Raw genomic sequence first — 15167 nt, 5'->3', positions numbered from 1 at the left:
TCATAATATATCCATAATATTCAACCATTTTAGTAGCAGCAGAGTTAAGAGACAAATCCTCAAGTGTTTTTTAAAGGATCTGTGGTAGTGATATTGGAATAAATGTTTCCTTTTCAAAAAAGGCTTTAAACTATTTATACAATAAGAATTTAAAATTTTAAACAAACCTGAGTCAAAGTCTGATTTACAGTTAAATGTTGACAGAATGTGTGGCCTTTATTTGAGGTTGTGCAAATTATTTGTAAATGGAAAACAAAACAAGGAAGCAGAGAAATATTCTCAAATCTTTATTTCTTCAGTGTTCTGCAAATATACAGTTGATATTTTTTAACACATTTTAAAATAGGTGTAGCAGCTTCAAAGTGACGTTTGGATGAATTTAAACACACTGTCACCTTATTTCTTTCTAGAAACTGGAGGGAACATCAGAACTTGCATTGAAATGTTTCCTTTTAAATTGAATCAATTAATTTCTGATCAAACATTCTTCAGGCGTCTGGTAGAAAAACTCCAGATCAGCTTTTACACACTTAGCTCAGGATCAACTGACATGTACAAGTAAAAATCCATCTTTAATAAATGCATTCACTCTCAAACCAGAGCACAGGCAGTCTCCCACATTTAAAACATCTCATTTCAGGATTAAAAGATTTGTTTAAATGAGTGCAAAGATGCTGGTTGGCAGAACTGCTGAATCATTAGAACCCACAAGTTACAGTGCAGTTTGTAGCCATAAACAAGTCGAAGTAAAATCAAGTTTTAAAAGGTCCTGTAAGTCCTAACATGAAGTATACTTCCTTAACAGTGCAAATACAACAGTGACTTTTCTTAAATTGCATGCAGATCTATCCATTTACTGATATGATATTTGAAATTTGCTTATCCCTGCAGAGTGACAAGGCAAAACAGATTTTACACTAAACCAAATCTGTGTCTATATGAAAAAATCTTGATCTGGTGAAATCATTGCATCAGTTATTTATAGATTTGATTGACATCAAACACAAAAAATAAGCTTAAGTATCTAAAAGGAACCTGATTTAATCTGATCGTCATTTATCAGTTGATTTCTGGCGCCAGAAGAAAACCTCCCATTGCTGAGAAATTAGTAGCATGAATTTAAAGCCTAAGATTGTTGTGAACAAGCATCTGCCTGCAGGTTTGTTTCACTGAGAAATCTGGGTCAGTTAAAATGCACTCAACAGCAGAAAACCGCAGTGAAGCTTTACAAAAACTAAACTAACACATCCCTGACCTAAAAATGTCCAAGGTAACAGCTTTAAGCCTTTTGAGGAAAACAAATACACTGTTGCAGGAGTTGTGTATCCTTGAATTGAAAGAAGTGATAATGATTATTTTTTAGAAACAACCTTAAGTGAGAAAAATGGCAAAAGAGGCAAGAGTCCAAAGTGATAGGCGTAGTTTCCCTCTGTCACACCCTGCAGTCTTTGGCATCAGGCACCTGGTCAAAAGTCAGGATGGGAGTCCAGTACCTGCTCTGGTGAACTGCACGTGCTCACTCAGCCAGCAGGGCAGCCAGCAGTGCAGGGTAGTTTGGCGTCCCCCAGCCTGTGACAGGGTCCCACGATGGAGCAGCACAGAAACCTTTCCCCTGAACCTGCTCATCCAGGCAGCCCAGGTGACAGCCTTCAGTCACCTGGAGATAAGACCGCAAAACACGTAGAGAGCGAACCATGAGCCGCAAAAAAAGGTTTTCATCTTTTACACAAAATGCGTCACTGAATAGTAAGGTGATTCCTGACATGCTTAACCTCAGACACATGTACAGAAATTAGTGGAGCCTTTTGTATGTGCGCCGAGTTCATTTTGTCTGTATTTGTACAAGTCTTATGAAAGCTTATGGATTTGGATGAAAGGAAAAGGAGCATTACAACCAGAGATTGTGTGGGGCAGTGTAGCAAGTAATTCAAGTGAGACGACTGTGAGACGAGAGGAAGGAATTTCAACAATGGCTTAACAATTAAGGAGCTCAAGGAAACAGTCGCTTTTTCCTCTTTCTTAACGGGAATATTACCACGACCTCCTCTATGGTCAACATTCTTGTTGTCTGCCGACATAAAGAAAGCACGGAAGTATGTCGTCGGTTACCTCATTTGAAACAGACGCATCTCTTTGTACACCGAGGCAGCAGAAAATGAGCCTTCAGTCCCACTGTAGGGACATTTTCTGTAGCCACGTTCATGAAAAACATTAAATGTCTTCCTGTTTTTCATGTAACCTGTGACTTTATATATACACTTTACTACTGTAATAACTTACATCGAAAAGGGCCTGTCCCTTGAGCTTGTAGAGGCGAGGGTTGAGGAAGCCCAGGGCAGGCAGGCCCTTCAGCAGGCGCTGATCATTGATGAGAGACAGCACACCTCCGACCACCGGGGTCGACGCCTGGAGGAGCGATCAACACATGAAGAGACGTGATGAAGTTATGGACCCAGCATAGTTACGGCTGTACACATTGAATCTCTCACACTGTCAATTCTCTGTTCAGGACAGTGTGGTGTGTTCTTACCGAGGTGCCAGACACCCAGGGGACAGGCACTCTGTTGATGACCACCCAGTAATTATCAGACAGGGCAGCCATGTCTGGATAGGCCCTGCCGCTGGTGTTGTAGTATGACCGGGGGGGAAGGGTTGCTGCTACAGTCTTCAGGTACCCCTCCACTGCACTGACCTGTGGGAACACAAACACACGACGTAAACAACACGGCCGGTAAGAGCTTAGCATTAAAAGAGCTAATGATCCATTACCTGGTAGTCGGGCATCTTGAAGACGTTGCTGAAGCCTCCTCCACTGATGTAATCGGTGACCTCATATGTGAGCTTGAATGGGTTCTTGAATGAGGTTCCTCCCACTGTAGTAACGTACGGGCTGAGAACAAGAAACAGAATAGGAAGTATTAGATGTTTGGTGCATTTTATAAACATTTACGAGACATTTTTGTCCAGTTTTTTATTTTCTCAAACTTCTTATCATATGTGTTTGTAGATTCTGATAGGAATAATAAAAAGAAAGTAGAGCAGGTCCAGTTCTAGTTGATGATTTACCTTGAAGCTGGGAAACTGGGCCGGAAGGAGTTTTGTTCTTTCCCCAAATGTTTACAGCCAGCACCACTGTCACCTGAACATGACACAATAGCACAGAAATGAGTGATGCAACATTCATCTAAATTAGTTTGATTACCGTTTTGTGTTATGGAAATAGGTAAAACGACATCATCATGGGAGTGAGATGTTAAGATAGCAATAAAATGCCAAAGCCACAGAAAGGAGACAGGTCCCTTTTGTAACATCAGCTGCCTTTACAGTTTAACTTCCTCATATTGTGGTCTAGAACCAGTGGAAACAGGAATTGGTTCCGAACTGATCTCACCACAAGAGTGAAAACAAAACTAGACAGTTTACAGTCTAGTAATGAAGCTACATTTAAATTCACTAGATCTGGATTTTTATTTGGGATCAGTATCAAATTATTCACACTCATAAATATCAGACTCCAAAATATGCCATACATTTTTTCATGAAAATCTCTCATTGTTAAAGAAAGTGATAAAAAGGTTTCCTGGATCTGCACCTACATTTGAATGGGTTCTTCCCCGACCTAAACCACATCCTTCCACCAGGTTTCATGATAATGCTTATAAACAAACCAACAAACAAATGAACAGGGATGCAAACATATCTCCGTGTTGAAGGTTACCAGAAACCACAGCCATTGTAAGATGACAAATGACACATAATTAGAATTTGACTCAATAAAAACTAACATGTAGACAAATGACAGCTTTGTTCTTGCCCCCTCCCCCTACAAATCACTGACCTGAAGCAAAGAGCAGAGAGATCCCCCTGACACCAGCCTTCATGAACTCTGTGTTGATGCGCGTCATGTAGGCAGTAGACAGGCTGTCTTCATCATCACCATAGCTGATCGTGTGAACCCAGGGCAGGTCGGACATGTTGCTGAGCAGGACCATCCACTGTAGGAACGGCTCCTGAGTCTCCTGACGGCCTGAGGGAGGAAGATGAAACGTTGATATTTCACCTTCAATTACAGTTATTCGGTGTGAATATGGGGCGAGACGCACACGCAGCCTCTCCTACACACCTGGGTTGGTGAAGACCCAAGTGGAGATGTTCGCCCCCGTGCTCATGATGTACTCCACATCCAGACTGGCCTCTATGCCGGCCTTGCCTCCTCCCTGGGTGCCGACAACTCGATCCACCTGAGAATGATGCTGGAAGCTTCCTCCATACATGGTCATGAACTCAGCCAGGTCTGCAGGGTGATAATACTGCTCCAAGAACTAACAGAAACAAACAGGAATACCAAAGTTCTTGTGTTTTAACCAATTCTTGCACATTTTACACTCAATTAGAGGATGAGCAGGACCTACCTGAGCTACAGCCTGGCTGTTGTTCTGGCTTGTTCCCACATCAGCTGCTGTGAGGTTATAGCGAGCTCTCAAGACGGCAGGAGTCACTCCAAGGTGGACCCCTCCAATAGACCGCTGTTTACTGAGGTCCTGTCCTTTGGGAGGGAAGCGATGAAGCCCTCCAACTGTGGAAAGGAAAAGAAGTCATTCCACCCAGTCACTTTTTTCCCATTAATAATTACATATCCTGATCTAAATATACAAAGATTCTAGATGACAGACAAACATGTTACAGCTAAAGAAATTATCCTCACCAAAGTCAAGGTGCTGGTGAATGTCATCGTGAACAGAATAAGGAGCCGACGACCTCACCAGAGATTGTCCTTCTCTGACGTAACGATGGAACCTGCTTCCGGGAAGCAACGTCTCTGCAACTCTGAATACACAAACCAGACAAACACCATATCACATATCCACTCCTGCAACAAGGACATATCTGTATGTGCTTAAGAAACTCATTGTTACATAAAAAAACTGATATGACTCCAAAGCTGCTTTCAGACATGCACTGAACTCCAGACATTCTCCTGAAGTCTGGAGGCGCTGTATGTGATAATGCAAATGTCAGAGTCAGCTGTTCTGTACAATTTCCATAACTTTTCCTATCCACCTCAAGGCAAAATGTCAGTAAAATGTCCAAGTGAGCCCATGTGAGCATACACCGAACAAAAAATTGAAGAGCTTTTGGTGAATTAGGCCAGACGCTGGTGTCAATGTGCTGTAAAGAAAAACATGTGATTTCTGCAGCGGAATTTATACGTCTTGTCCTTCCTCCTGCCTCCTCTACCCAGACCCCACCCCTCGTCTGAAAATCTCCAGGAAAATGCTGGAGATTGTCTTGTCTATTATATTCTCCTGCTGCGTTCTTCATATGTGAAAGGCAAGCTCCAGAAAAGGTCCACACCTAAATGTGCTGACATTCTCTGGAGTTTCAGACGAAAATGGCTTTGGTTTAGGGTAAGAATTGCAGAAGGCTGCAGCTCAAACGTGTTTTGATTTCAACCATGAAACCACAGAATGAGGAAGAAGCTCAGAGGAGAAGAACACGGCCTCTGCATGATTCACACACACAGAAGCAGAAAAGGTGCATTTTGTCTTGTAACTGTGTCAAGAGCAAGTGAAACATATTGTGAGGTAAGCAGAAAAAAATGTGCTTACTCTGCAGTCATCGTGCACTGCAAAAAGTCCTGAGTGCTAACGGTCAGGCAGCTTGTAATCCCATGACTCTGCAGCCAGTGACGCACCACCTTGTGGGTCAACTCAGACGGACGCACGAGGGAGGCAACTTCCTCCAGGGTGAGATGTTTACCTGTGGAGTCACAAGCAGAAAGTGTCACTCTGTGTGGAGTTCAAAAAGAAGATAAGATTCATGAAAAACAGACATAGCATTACTGACCATACTGAGCCGAGTCAGGGTCGGACACCAGTCGGAGTTCTTCCTCCAGCAGATGAACGTTCTGCTGCTTCAGGGCAAAGGTCAGCTCCAGCTGCTCGGCAGGGTCGACCCGACCGACATGACTCCAGTCCTCTGGAATCCTGAAGAAAGAGGAAATACATCGAACAATGATCTTTCACTCAGAGCGGCGTCCATGTTTCTCAACAGTGTCACAACAACTCTTTGTCTCCTGATTAGATTTAGCAGCTGAGCAACCTGTTGAACTTAGAGCAGACAATCATCTTGTGGAGATTCTACTGCAAAATGAAGCTTCATGCAAGATTCCTAACCATTAACTGGACACTATAGCTTTAGTTCACATGTTTGCATCAACACACAAGTTTTTCTTATTTTATCCAACAGGTTTATAATCCTTCAGTTAATGATATTAACAGTTTTTTAATTTTGTCTGACATTTAGGAGGCTGTGGCTCAGGCGGTAGAGCGGGTCTGTCTGCTAACCAGAAGGTTGTCAGTTCAATCCCCTTCCCCTTGGACAAGATAAGCAGTGTATATGATGTGTGACAGAGAAAGCTCTGCATGTTGATGCACTGTATGAATGTGTGTGTGTGTGTGTGTGTGTGTGTGTGTGTGTGAGACAATGGTTAAATGGCACTAATGCACTGTAAAGCACTTTGAGTTGTCATCAAGATAAGAGAAGCACCATTTAAATACAGACCATAACCCATTTCATGTTACATGCCATACAGTTAATGCTATTGACCTTTTTTATATTTTGTCCTGCCGTGAATAATATTAACAATATAAAGTCCTCCAGACAAACATCACTCTCTCCTCCATATTGACCTATATTGTACTTTTTTGCGTATCTAGAGTATCTAAGAACAAAGAAAGTTTATGGATATGAATCACTCCATGACACAGACATAAGGAAGTCGTTTGCTCACAGGACATCTTGGTCATATTCCAGATATCCACACCAGACCAGTGAGACGGACAACCAGGAGATGGACAGGGTCAAACTGGTGGAGGGAAAAACAACATGTTTGTGTTAGAAAACGGGTCATAAGCCGGAATAGTCAAAACAAAACCTAATTTCAGTTAGTTATATGGAAACCAAAGTCTGAGTGAGAGTCAGCAGTTCAAACTAAACGTACTTTTACCACTATACACACACACATAGAGACACAGGTTTTCTCACTCTAACAACAGAGAGTCTGTGTTGCTGACAGCAGCTTTAAGCTTGTGTGAACACTGTAACCTGCCATGTTAGCATCAGCAGCTAGTTCTGATCTAGGTCATCACAAACCTCAGAAACAACACAACGGAAGCTACGTTAAAAGAGTCAAACGCTTCCGGACTTCCTTTGTTTCCCGGGGTGTCCAGGGGAAACGATAAGAACAAATAAATCGTGTTTAAAAACAACACTCACATTGTGTTCATCGTGTCCTCTGCTGCCTCTGAGCTCAGCTGCTGTGTCTCTGAGGAGGAGGTCGAGCGGTCATGTGACTAGCGCTCACGTGATCTCTGTTTTTTAACACGACCCAAATAGAACTTTATGTGCACGACACACTTTATCTCCTTCTATGAAAATATACACGTTTTTTAAACAAAAATATGCCATCTATACATATGACATATATAAACTTACAAAACATCTATGAATAAAAAAGATAATTATTACATCTGAAAATAGAATTAAAAAAACATGTAACCTATTTTGCTCAGGTCAAACTCAATGGACTTGATACAACAATAAACCTTACATTTTAAATCTTAATGCTGTTAACTTTTCTTTAAGATTAAGTTTTAAGATCCACATCACTCGTACATGTGTTGTGTTGATTCTCTGACATCATAGTTTGTGATATAAATTTGGAAAACAAACCCAACTCTACGGAAACATGACCAACAAGTTACAACAAATGATCCTTGTTCATCCAGTGCAAATCCAATTTGTGAATCTCTGAGAGTGATATCCTCTAAACGCACAGCCATGGTAGAAGATGCAGGAAAGACCCTCCTCATCCTCCAGGATTGTGACAGCTGGGTTCAACAAATCTCTCAGACCACTGCACAGCACACATTATTATCGTCACATCTGTATTAATCATCTGGCAGTAGCAAGTTCTAGATGTTGTCCAGAGATCTGGGTTAAAGTGGAATCCACTAACGGCAGTAACACAGCTCTGGAAGCATTAAGACAAATGGATCGATCATCCAGAGGCTACAAAGTGATAAAGAAACGAGAGAAGGAAATTACACATTTGTTGCACAAAGTTTTTTATTCAGTCATATTTCAGATTTTTTGTGAAATACAACTTATTCTTCAATTATTTAAGTCTTTCATATTTGAACAGTAAATCCATTTTTTTTGTTTGAGGTCACAAACTGAAAAGATTGTGAACCGCCTACACAAACTATTGTTTTCTTCTCAATGTGTAATATACACAAATAAACCATAAGCTAAAAATTTAAGAATGTTTATTAAAGGAATAATTTCACTGACTGTTGGTGCTCAGACGTTAAAACAACATATTTACAGTGTATAGTTTACATGTTAAAAGAGACACATTCACACTTGTTTCATGTGAAAGACAGAAGAGCGAAACTGGAACTGTTTTCATTGTTCACATTTGATCCACTGGTGAGATCTTTTATGATGATATGATGCATCAGCTCCGACTCCGATCAGTTGCTGTCTGAGAAATAAAAGTCCTCTTCCTCACCGCTTTCAGGCTCCGCCACGTTGTTTTCTGGAAACATCTCCCAAACGACAAAGGTGTCATTTTCTGGTGAAAAAAGAAAAGGAAGAAATTATTTTAAGCAACAAGACTTATGTTTCAATGGAGAAGTAAAAACTGCCTTCAGTTAAAGCCTCTGGAATGTGCTCTACTAATTTCTGAAAATGGTGAAGATAGATACAAGTTAAAAACCTCTACCGGTCAAAGTCAATACAAGAACTACAAACTGGTATTTGCTGAAGGGCCATTGCTTTTGAATTGTAATATGTCTCTATTATTTTGGCCTCCCGTTTCCATGACACCAGTGTAAACTCATCACCATTACATTTCTGTGAAACTTACCTGTGTTACCACATTGTCTCATTGCTGGTCTCGTTGATGCCGTGGATGTGTATTTCTGAAAGAAACACAACCCAGAATGAATGTTTTACCAATACAACACATTGAACCACGTGTTTCCAGAGTACAATCCCAGTCGTGGACCTGTGTGAATCAGTGAAGTAATAACCTTTGAAGATTGAGCCTGGTTGCAGACATTGAACTGATTTTTCTTCATCCTCTTCTGGAACTGATACACATATTTGTCATCATTGTCCCTTCAGAATCAAGAATATTACAAGTTTAGTTATATTTTGTTTACATGGATCAACTTTTACGAACTACTAGCGTGCTGTAGAGAGATTAGTCACTTGTCTGGAGAGCCGATCATGTCAGTTGCTATGTGCAGGCACTTAGGGGTTTTCACTTGAGGGTAAACACTTGACTTGGGGGTCAGGGGATCCATGTCCGACATTGTGAACTCGTGCTCCTCACTCTGACACATGGAGGGGATCTGTGCACAGAGACGGACACATGAGAACAAGAAGTCCTACATTCTGTACAGTGACATTAATCATTAGATTGAGACATCACGGAAAAGAGACAAACCTCATAGCGTTTGTTCGCCATGTACGCGGAGCTGAAGACGTCCACTACGTCCCCTGTGGGCATGTCCTCCATGAACTGACGCACCTGCTGCTTTCTCCTCAAGGTTCCAACTCGAGCAGAAATGATGGGACAGTCTGTAACTGAACGCAGAATGATGGCTTGTTAAAAGTCTGAATGTCCTCTCAAAAACGTTCAGAATATTTTTTATTCACAGGTTTAGAACATAAAAAGTTACGATTAGTCATAACTTCATTCCTTTTCGCTACATCCAATTATTTTTCTTAGGCTTCTGGTATCATTGGATATTTGTAACAGAAAAAAAACTGAGAGAACTTGACTTTGGACATCGACATCATCATCAACTTCAGTGAACTTATTGCAAAAAATATAACAAACCAAAATATATTTCTGATATTTTACCGAACAAAATATATTTTTAAATACCTACAAAACAACCTTCTGACATTTTGTAACACCAAAAGATTCATTGGTTAATTTAGACAATAAAAAATGAATTGATGAATGAAATAAATATAATAAAAATATATACAATACTAAATATAATTTAAAGACGTTATTTTAAAGTATAACTTTGTTCTATACAATGCGACACAATACATCTTTTGCTGTATTGCATAACTACTACACTGCTTATTTGTCTCCTTTACCAACAAAAGGCTGCCCAACACAAACCCAAACCAGGGGCATTTCTCTACCTGGATCTTTCGGCACTTTCACTTTTTCCTTCCTGGGTTTCTTGTCCTTCTTGGCAGGCGTCTGCGATGTTCCCTCAGACGTGTGCTGGCTGTGACACTCCTCTGACGAACGAGATCCTACCACCTTTGACACCTTTTCCCAGAAACCAGTTATGTGCTTAGGATAGTAGGCCACGGCCCTGGAAAACAAATGCATACAAACACAGGTATCAATGAGATTATGATTCAGATTTGCGTTTCACTAATACTGCACAAAGAAAAAAAAAAGACATACTCATGCAGCTGCATGAGCTCTGCCTCAGTCCACTCGTCTTCATCTTGCTCTGGTGGAGCTCTGGTGCTGCCTTTGTTCGTCTTGTGCCTCCTGCCGGAATGCGTTGGCTTGGGCATCGGCTTCGTGGGCGGGGAGATTGTGGTGCATTTGCTCTGTTTAGGTTTAGTCTGCGCTGTTTTTGTTGTTTTTGTTGCAGTTCCTCTCTTTCTCCGTTCCTTCCCGCTCTCCTCAGAAGACTCTGAAGAGTGAAGTGACTGAGAACCTCGGCTTGGCTGCGACTTGTTGCGACCTTTACCTCCACTCTTCACGCACACTCCTTTCCCGTCATTATTTCTCTTAGTTGGAAAGTCGTCACCTGATAACTGTGGCTGGGATGTTTCTTCATGAACAGTGGGAGATTCGGGGGACGCTTTAAGATCACGTTTGCTCCTCCTCTCTGGCGGCCTGCTGGTCTCATGCGTCTGTTTTTTCGGCCTCAGTGTTGTAGCCTTTTCAGGCTTATTTTGCTTTTGAGGGAAAATGTCCAAGTACACCGTATTGTCCATGGGTGGACTCCTGCTTTGAGACCTCGTTCTTCTGCCAGTCCACACCTCAGGATTGCTTCTTGCCTCCACAGAAGGTTCAGCTGGATGACTGGGTTTCTTGGCTCGTTGGCTTTTGCGGGGCGGAGCCTTGACCTTCCTCGCTGGTGCCCTATCCTCTTCGTCGCAGGATGTTTCACTTAGATTTGTATTGCCTGGAAAACACAGACAACAGTTTGTTTGACTGCAACTCATATTATATCACATTGCTACAGCCACATCATATCACTTATCTTTACCTTCAGTGCTTGGCAGGAACACACGGGCAGGCGTCTGTGACTTCCTCACAGAAACTGTTGTAGTAACCTCCTGTGAGATACAGGAATTAAACATTGTCACCATAACCGGGCTTACCAATAAAAAAAAATACAGGCTGGATTATCATGTAACCCATGTGGGCTCAACTTGAGGTGCTTACAGGGATGCAGATGGAGGTATCATAACATTCATGAATGGTAACATTCATGTGTGCATCCAGAATGACTCTTCCTCCTTTCCAATACTCCAGAGGTGGCTTTATCACCCGACCACTTTGAGATGTTCTGGTAGAAGAGGAAGAGGAGATGGCAGGAGGACAGGATGCAGCTGGAAAACAGGGGGTAATAGAAAAATTACTTTAACATGTCTGACCGGTTTAAAATGGGGAAAATAAAGAGTTATTTTGCAAATCCCTTTGCCCAGTGAATGACTGAAGACTTATGGATACAAGGACCTGTTGCTCCTGTTTATTGGGGTGTTAGCACAAGTGTTTATCTTGTCAGGGTTCATACACATTTTGACCAATTGGATTTCCATGACTTTTAAATAACTTTAAACCAAATTTCCATGATCAAACATTTAGTGAAATCTCAGTGTATACATGAAAGTGACAATTTAGTATTTAAGCTAACAATGACAATTCCAAAGCATACAGTATACCTTCAATGACCCAAATGAATGAGACAATAGTTTGATTGAGGTCTTTGTCTGTTGTAACCCATGGCATGTACTTTTCCATTTGTAGCTATGGTTAAATCTACACTTCCCTGGCATAGTGCATTATCCCGCCTGCTTTCCCCAACAAACTTTTCAGTTAGTATGAGAGCGTATACCTGCTTATATTTTGAGTGAATTATTTTTTAAAGCATTAGAATTTTTTAAAACGTGGCGTAAAATGAACGACATGAAAATATGAATATAACAAATTTGCATGACTTTTCCAAAGGTTTTGGAATTTTATTTTTTTCAAGCACTTTTCCAGGCCTGGAAATAAACATTTGACAATGCCATGACTTTTTCATGACCGGAGGAACCCTGTTTTGTACTCACGTGTCTTGAAATTATTTTGTATGTTCCGCTTCGCAGACTGATTGGAGGATGCAGCGGATTTTGGATTGGCCATGATGGATTTCCCTTCACTGGACCTCTCCGCTTCTCTGCAGCAAAACAACATTGCAAGCACTTATTAGTCATTAAAACCTAATGAATCACTTAATTACACACCATATTGATAAGTTCATAATTTATGTATTGGCATCACAAACATCATTCATTCATTTATTCAATTCAAAGCTTCACACACCAAAGCCATGGTGTCATTATAATCAGTCTGCCTGTTTGACAGGTATCTTCCACTTGATGGCACAGTGGAGCAAATGAAGCTTCTGCCCATGAGTGAACCAATTGGATGGAAAGCTTCAAGGCTTCATGAAGCTTCATGTCGCCATCACTAAAATCATCATGGTATGGCGGTTGTCTTGGAATTAAATAGGTTTTCTTACTCAGACAGAGACTTCTCATAAAGCGATTTCCAGTTTGGAGGGAAACCATTAACAAACTTCTTCATAAACCATTTGGGAAACCCTGCAGGCAAAAAGTGAAAGATAAAAGAAAAGTAATATGAAGCAAACATCAATGCAATACTTTAAATAAAAGCTGCATAGATATACGCAGGTTTCATGATAAAATATGTTTAACTCAGTGAAAACTACTTACCCGAGTTGACGATGAAGTTCATCTTGCCAACCAAAACATAAACCCTACCAGAGACGGTCTTCACCACAGTATTAGAAACCCTGTCGTCAATGATGTTACTGTTCCATGGCACGTTGTTCTTGCTGTGCGGGAAAGAAAAACAAGATGAACCATAAAATCAGTGATGATACATTTTGATTATTTAGTGATTCAGCATTTAAAAAATATTTAATTGTTATGATATAAACACTTACGTGTGGATACCATCAAGAAACAGGCCCTTTTGACTATTCCTCAAGAACCATTTCTCAAGATAAACGACACTATCCTGCAAAAGAGGAAAACACAAGCCTCATTAGCAGTAAAAACTTGTTGAGAGAAGACACACTTCAGCTTATTTCCATTGCACACGTCATCTAACAATAAAATCTAGAAGGTGCCTGAAAACACAAGAGTGATCAGTCATCAGATTTTTCATGTTATACAACATAAGACTGTGTTCAAACCTACGTTAGGATTGTTTTTATCTGTAGACAAGTTTCTACTCATATTAGGGAGTTGTGTGCGCTGGGGCCCTTTGTTGCACTTGAACACAGCCTGGTTTTTCTTAGGGATGGAGATCTTTGGCGAATTAAGTACGAGTGGGTCTTCAAGCAAAACTGGCTGTGGCCTAGCGGCAGGGATGGGGGCATCCTCCGTGTGATCTGATTGGCTGTCAGCAGACTCGTCTCTGGAGCAGCTATCAGGAACTGCACTTTCTGGAACCCTTGAAAAAACAGTGTCCTCAATTTCATCCATATCGTGAGATGCGTGGAGAGGAGAGTCTCCGGCCTGATCGAAATGAGTACCTATAGAAAAAGAAGAGTACATATAAATATAAACAAAGCTATGTGAAAAACTATGACTAACATAGGTAAATAAACATGCTTTTATTACCTCCACCAAGGAGGTTGTGTGTTCGTCTGTGTTGTTAACAAGATAAGACCTTGGTGGAGCAATGCACTTAACTAAGGGGTCATTTGAGTTTATAACACACTCACTGAAGAGTTCCCTGGTGCTGCTGCTGACTTCAGGAACCATCCGACGCTCCCTTTTGTTTTCCCTCTCCTTCATGTAAGCAAACTGCTTGGCCGGCGACATCGGAGGATAGCTTTCCATCATAACACAGGCACCTGATCAGAAGAGCAAAACCATAAGAGACATGATTCCTTTTACTTCCCTTAACAATTGGCACAAGAAAAAGCAGCATCGATATCTCACGTTTCATAGCGGTGGGTCTCGGCGCTGGGAACAAGGGGGCAGGAGACCCCTGGTTCCCCTCAGCAGGGAAACCTCGGAAGTCCCCCTCGTCCTCCCTGTGAGTGTCTGTCTGACTCCTTACAGCAGCACCGACCTCCTTTCTGCTGCTGACCTTGTTGAACTCCTGCTGCTCCCACTTCCTCTTCCTGAGCCTCTTCCCCTGGGGGGAAAACATATCGGAAGGGGACACCAGACTGCGGCGGGGGTCCTCCTCATACACACCTCTCCCACAGCGGTCCACCGGAGGCTGAGTCTTTGCTCGGGGCAGGGAGGGAGACACCGCTGTGGACTCCAGGAAACCCCTCTTTGTCGGCGTGTGTTGGTTTCCGAACATAAAGGCGTGTCCCGTCTCGGCCACCTGAGGGATCGCGTCGTTTGATACCGAGTAGCCGAAGTCTTTCTGAGGAGTGGAAATGGGCGACAGGGTCAGAGCTTGGACTTCGCTGCGGAAGAACCCGGGAGTGTGGTTCTCCTTGAGCTCCTCGGCCAGGCGGAAGTTCTCCTCTCGGCTGAACTCTCGTCCATGTTTCTCTCTGACGTTGCACGGCGAATCCGTCGCGTACAACCTTTCTCTCTGAACTTTAGATTTTAGTTTGGCAAACACTTTGGCGGGAGATTCAAACCGCGGCTTCTCGTGTTGTAGTAAATGATGGAATGAAGCCATTGCGTCCGACAACGACTTTACAGATTAGTACACATCCAGTGCAGTACACGCAGAATGCTAACTGCTAGCTGCTAACCCCCGAGATTCAAATGTCCCCACCACTGCCGCTTTTGACTAAAATCCTGTGACGCGCTTCAAAACAACCACGTCATTTCCGCCTATG

The 15167-nt window shown here is 41.9% G+C and overlaps 2 protein-coding genes across 2 annotated transcripts; both read right to left on the bottom strand.

Moving 5' to 3' along the window:
* Window positions 1-274: 274 nt before the first annotated feature.
* On the bottom strand, window positions 275-7336 carry tpp1 (tripeptidyl peptidase I). The gene is made up of 13 exons (XM_061082243.1): window positions 7279-7336; window positions 6794-6868; window positions 5848-5987; window positions 5610-5760; window positions 4706-4827; window positions 4413-4576; window positions 4124-4322; window positions 3839-4027; window positions 3067-3139; window positions 2770-2890; window positions 2531-2692; window positions 2281-2406; window positions 275-1657 (listed from the first exon to the last, which is right to left on the bottom strand). The coding sequence occupies exons 1-13, from the start codon at window positions 7287-7289 to the stop codon at window positions 1517-1519; spliced, it is 1674 nt and encodes a 557-aa protein (XP_060938226.1). The 5' UTR covers window positions 7290-7336; the 3' UTR covers window positions 275-1516.
* An 859-nt stretch (window positions 7337-8195) lies between these two features.
* mis18bp1 (MIS18 binding protein 1) lies at window positions 8196-15004 on the bottom strand. Its single transcript, XM_061083027.1, has 16 exons — window positions 14302-15004; window positions 14082-14213; window positions 13552-13889; window positions 13296-13369; window positions 13063-13184; window positions 12849-12930; window positions 12397-12503; window positions 11507-11673; window positions 11328-11397; window positions 10508-11243; window positions 10234-10412; window positions 9518-9657; window positions 9280-9422; window positions 9099-9186; window positions 8933-8987; window positions 8196-8638 (listed from the first exon to the last, which is right to left on the bottom strand). Exons 1-16 carry the CDS (start codon window positions 15002-15004, stop codon window positions 8538-8540), a joined length of 3237 nt encoding a protein of 1078 aa, XP_060939010.1. The 3' UTR covers window positions 8196-8537.
* Between the last annotated feature and the right edge of the window lie 163 nt (window positions 15005-15167).

This window comes from Limanda limanda, chromosome 12 (assembly GCF_963576545.1).
Source record: "Limanda limanda chromosome 12, fLimLim1.1, whole genome shotgun sequence".
Lineage (NCBI taxonomy): Eukaryota > Metazoa > Chordata > Actinopteri > Pleuronectiformes > Pleuronectidae > Limanda > Limanda limanda.
Note: the sequence above shows the minus strand (reverse complement) of the source record. Positions and strands in the feature narration are given on the sequence as shown.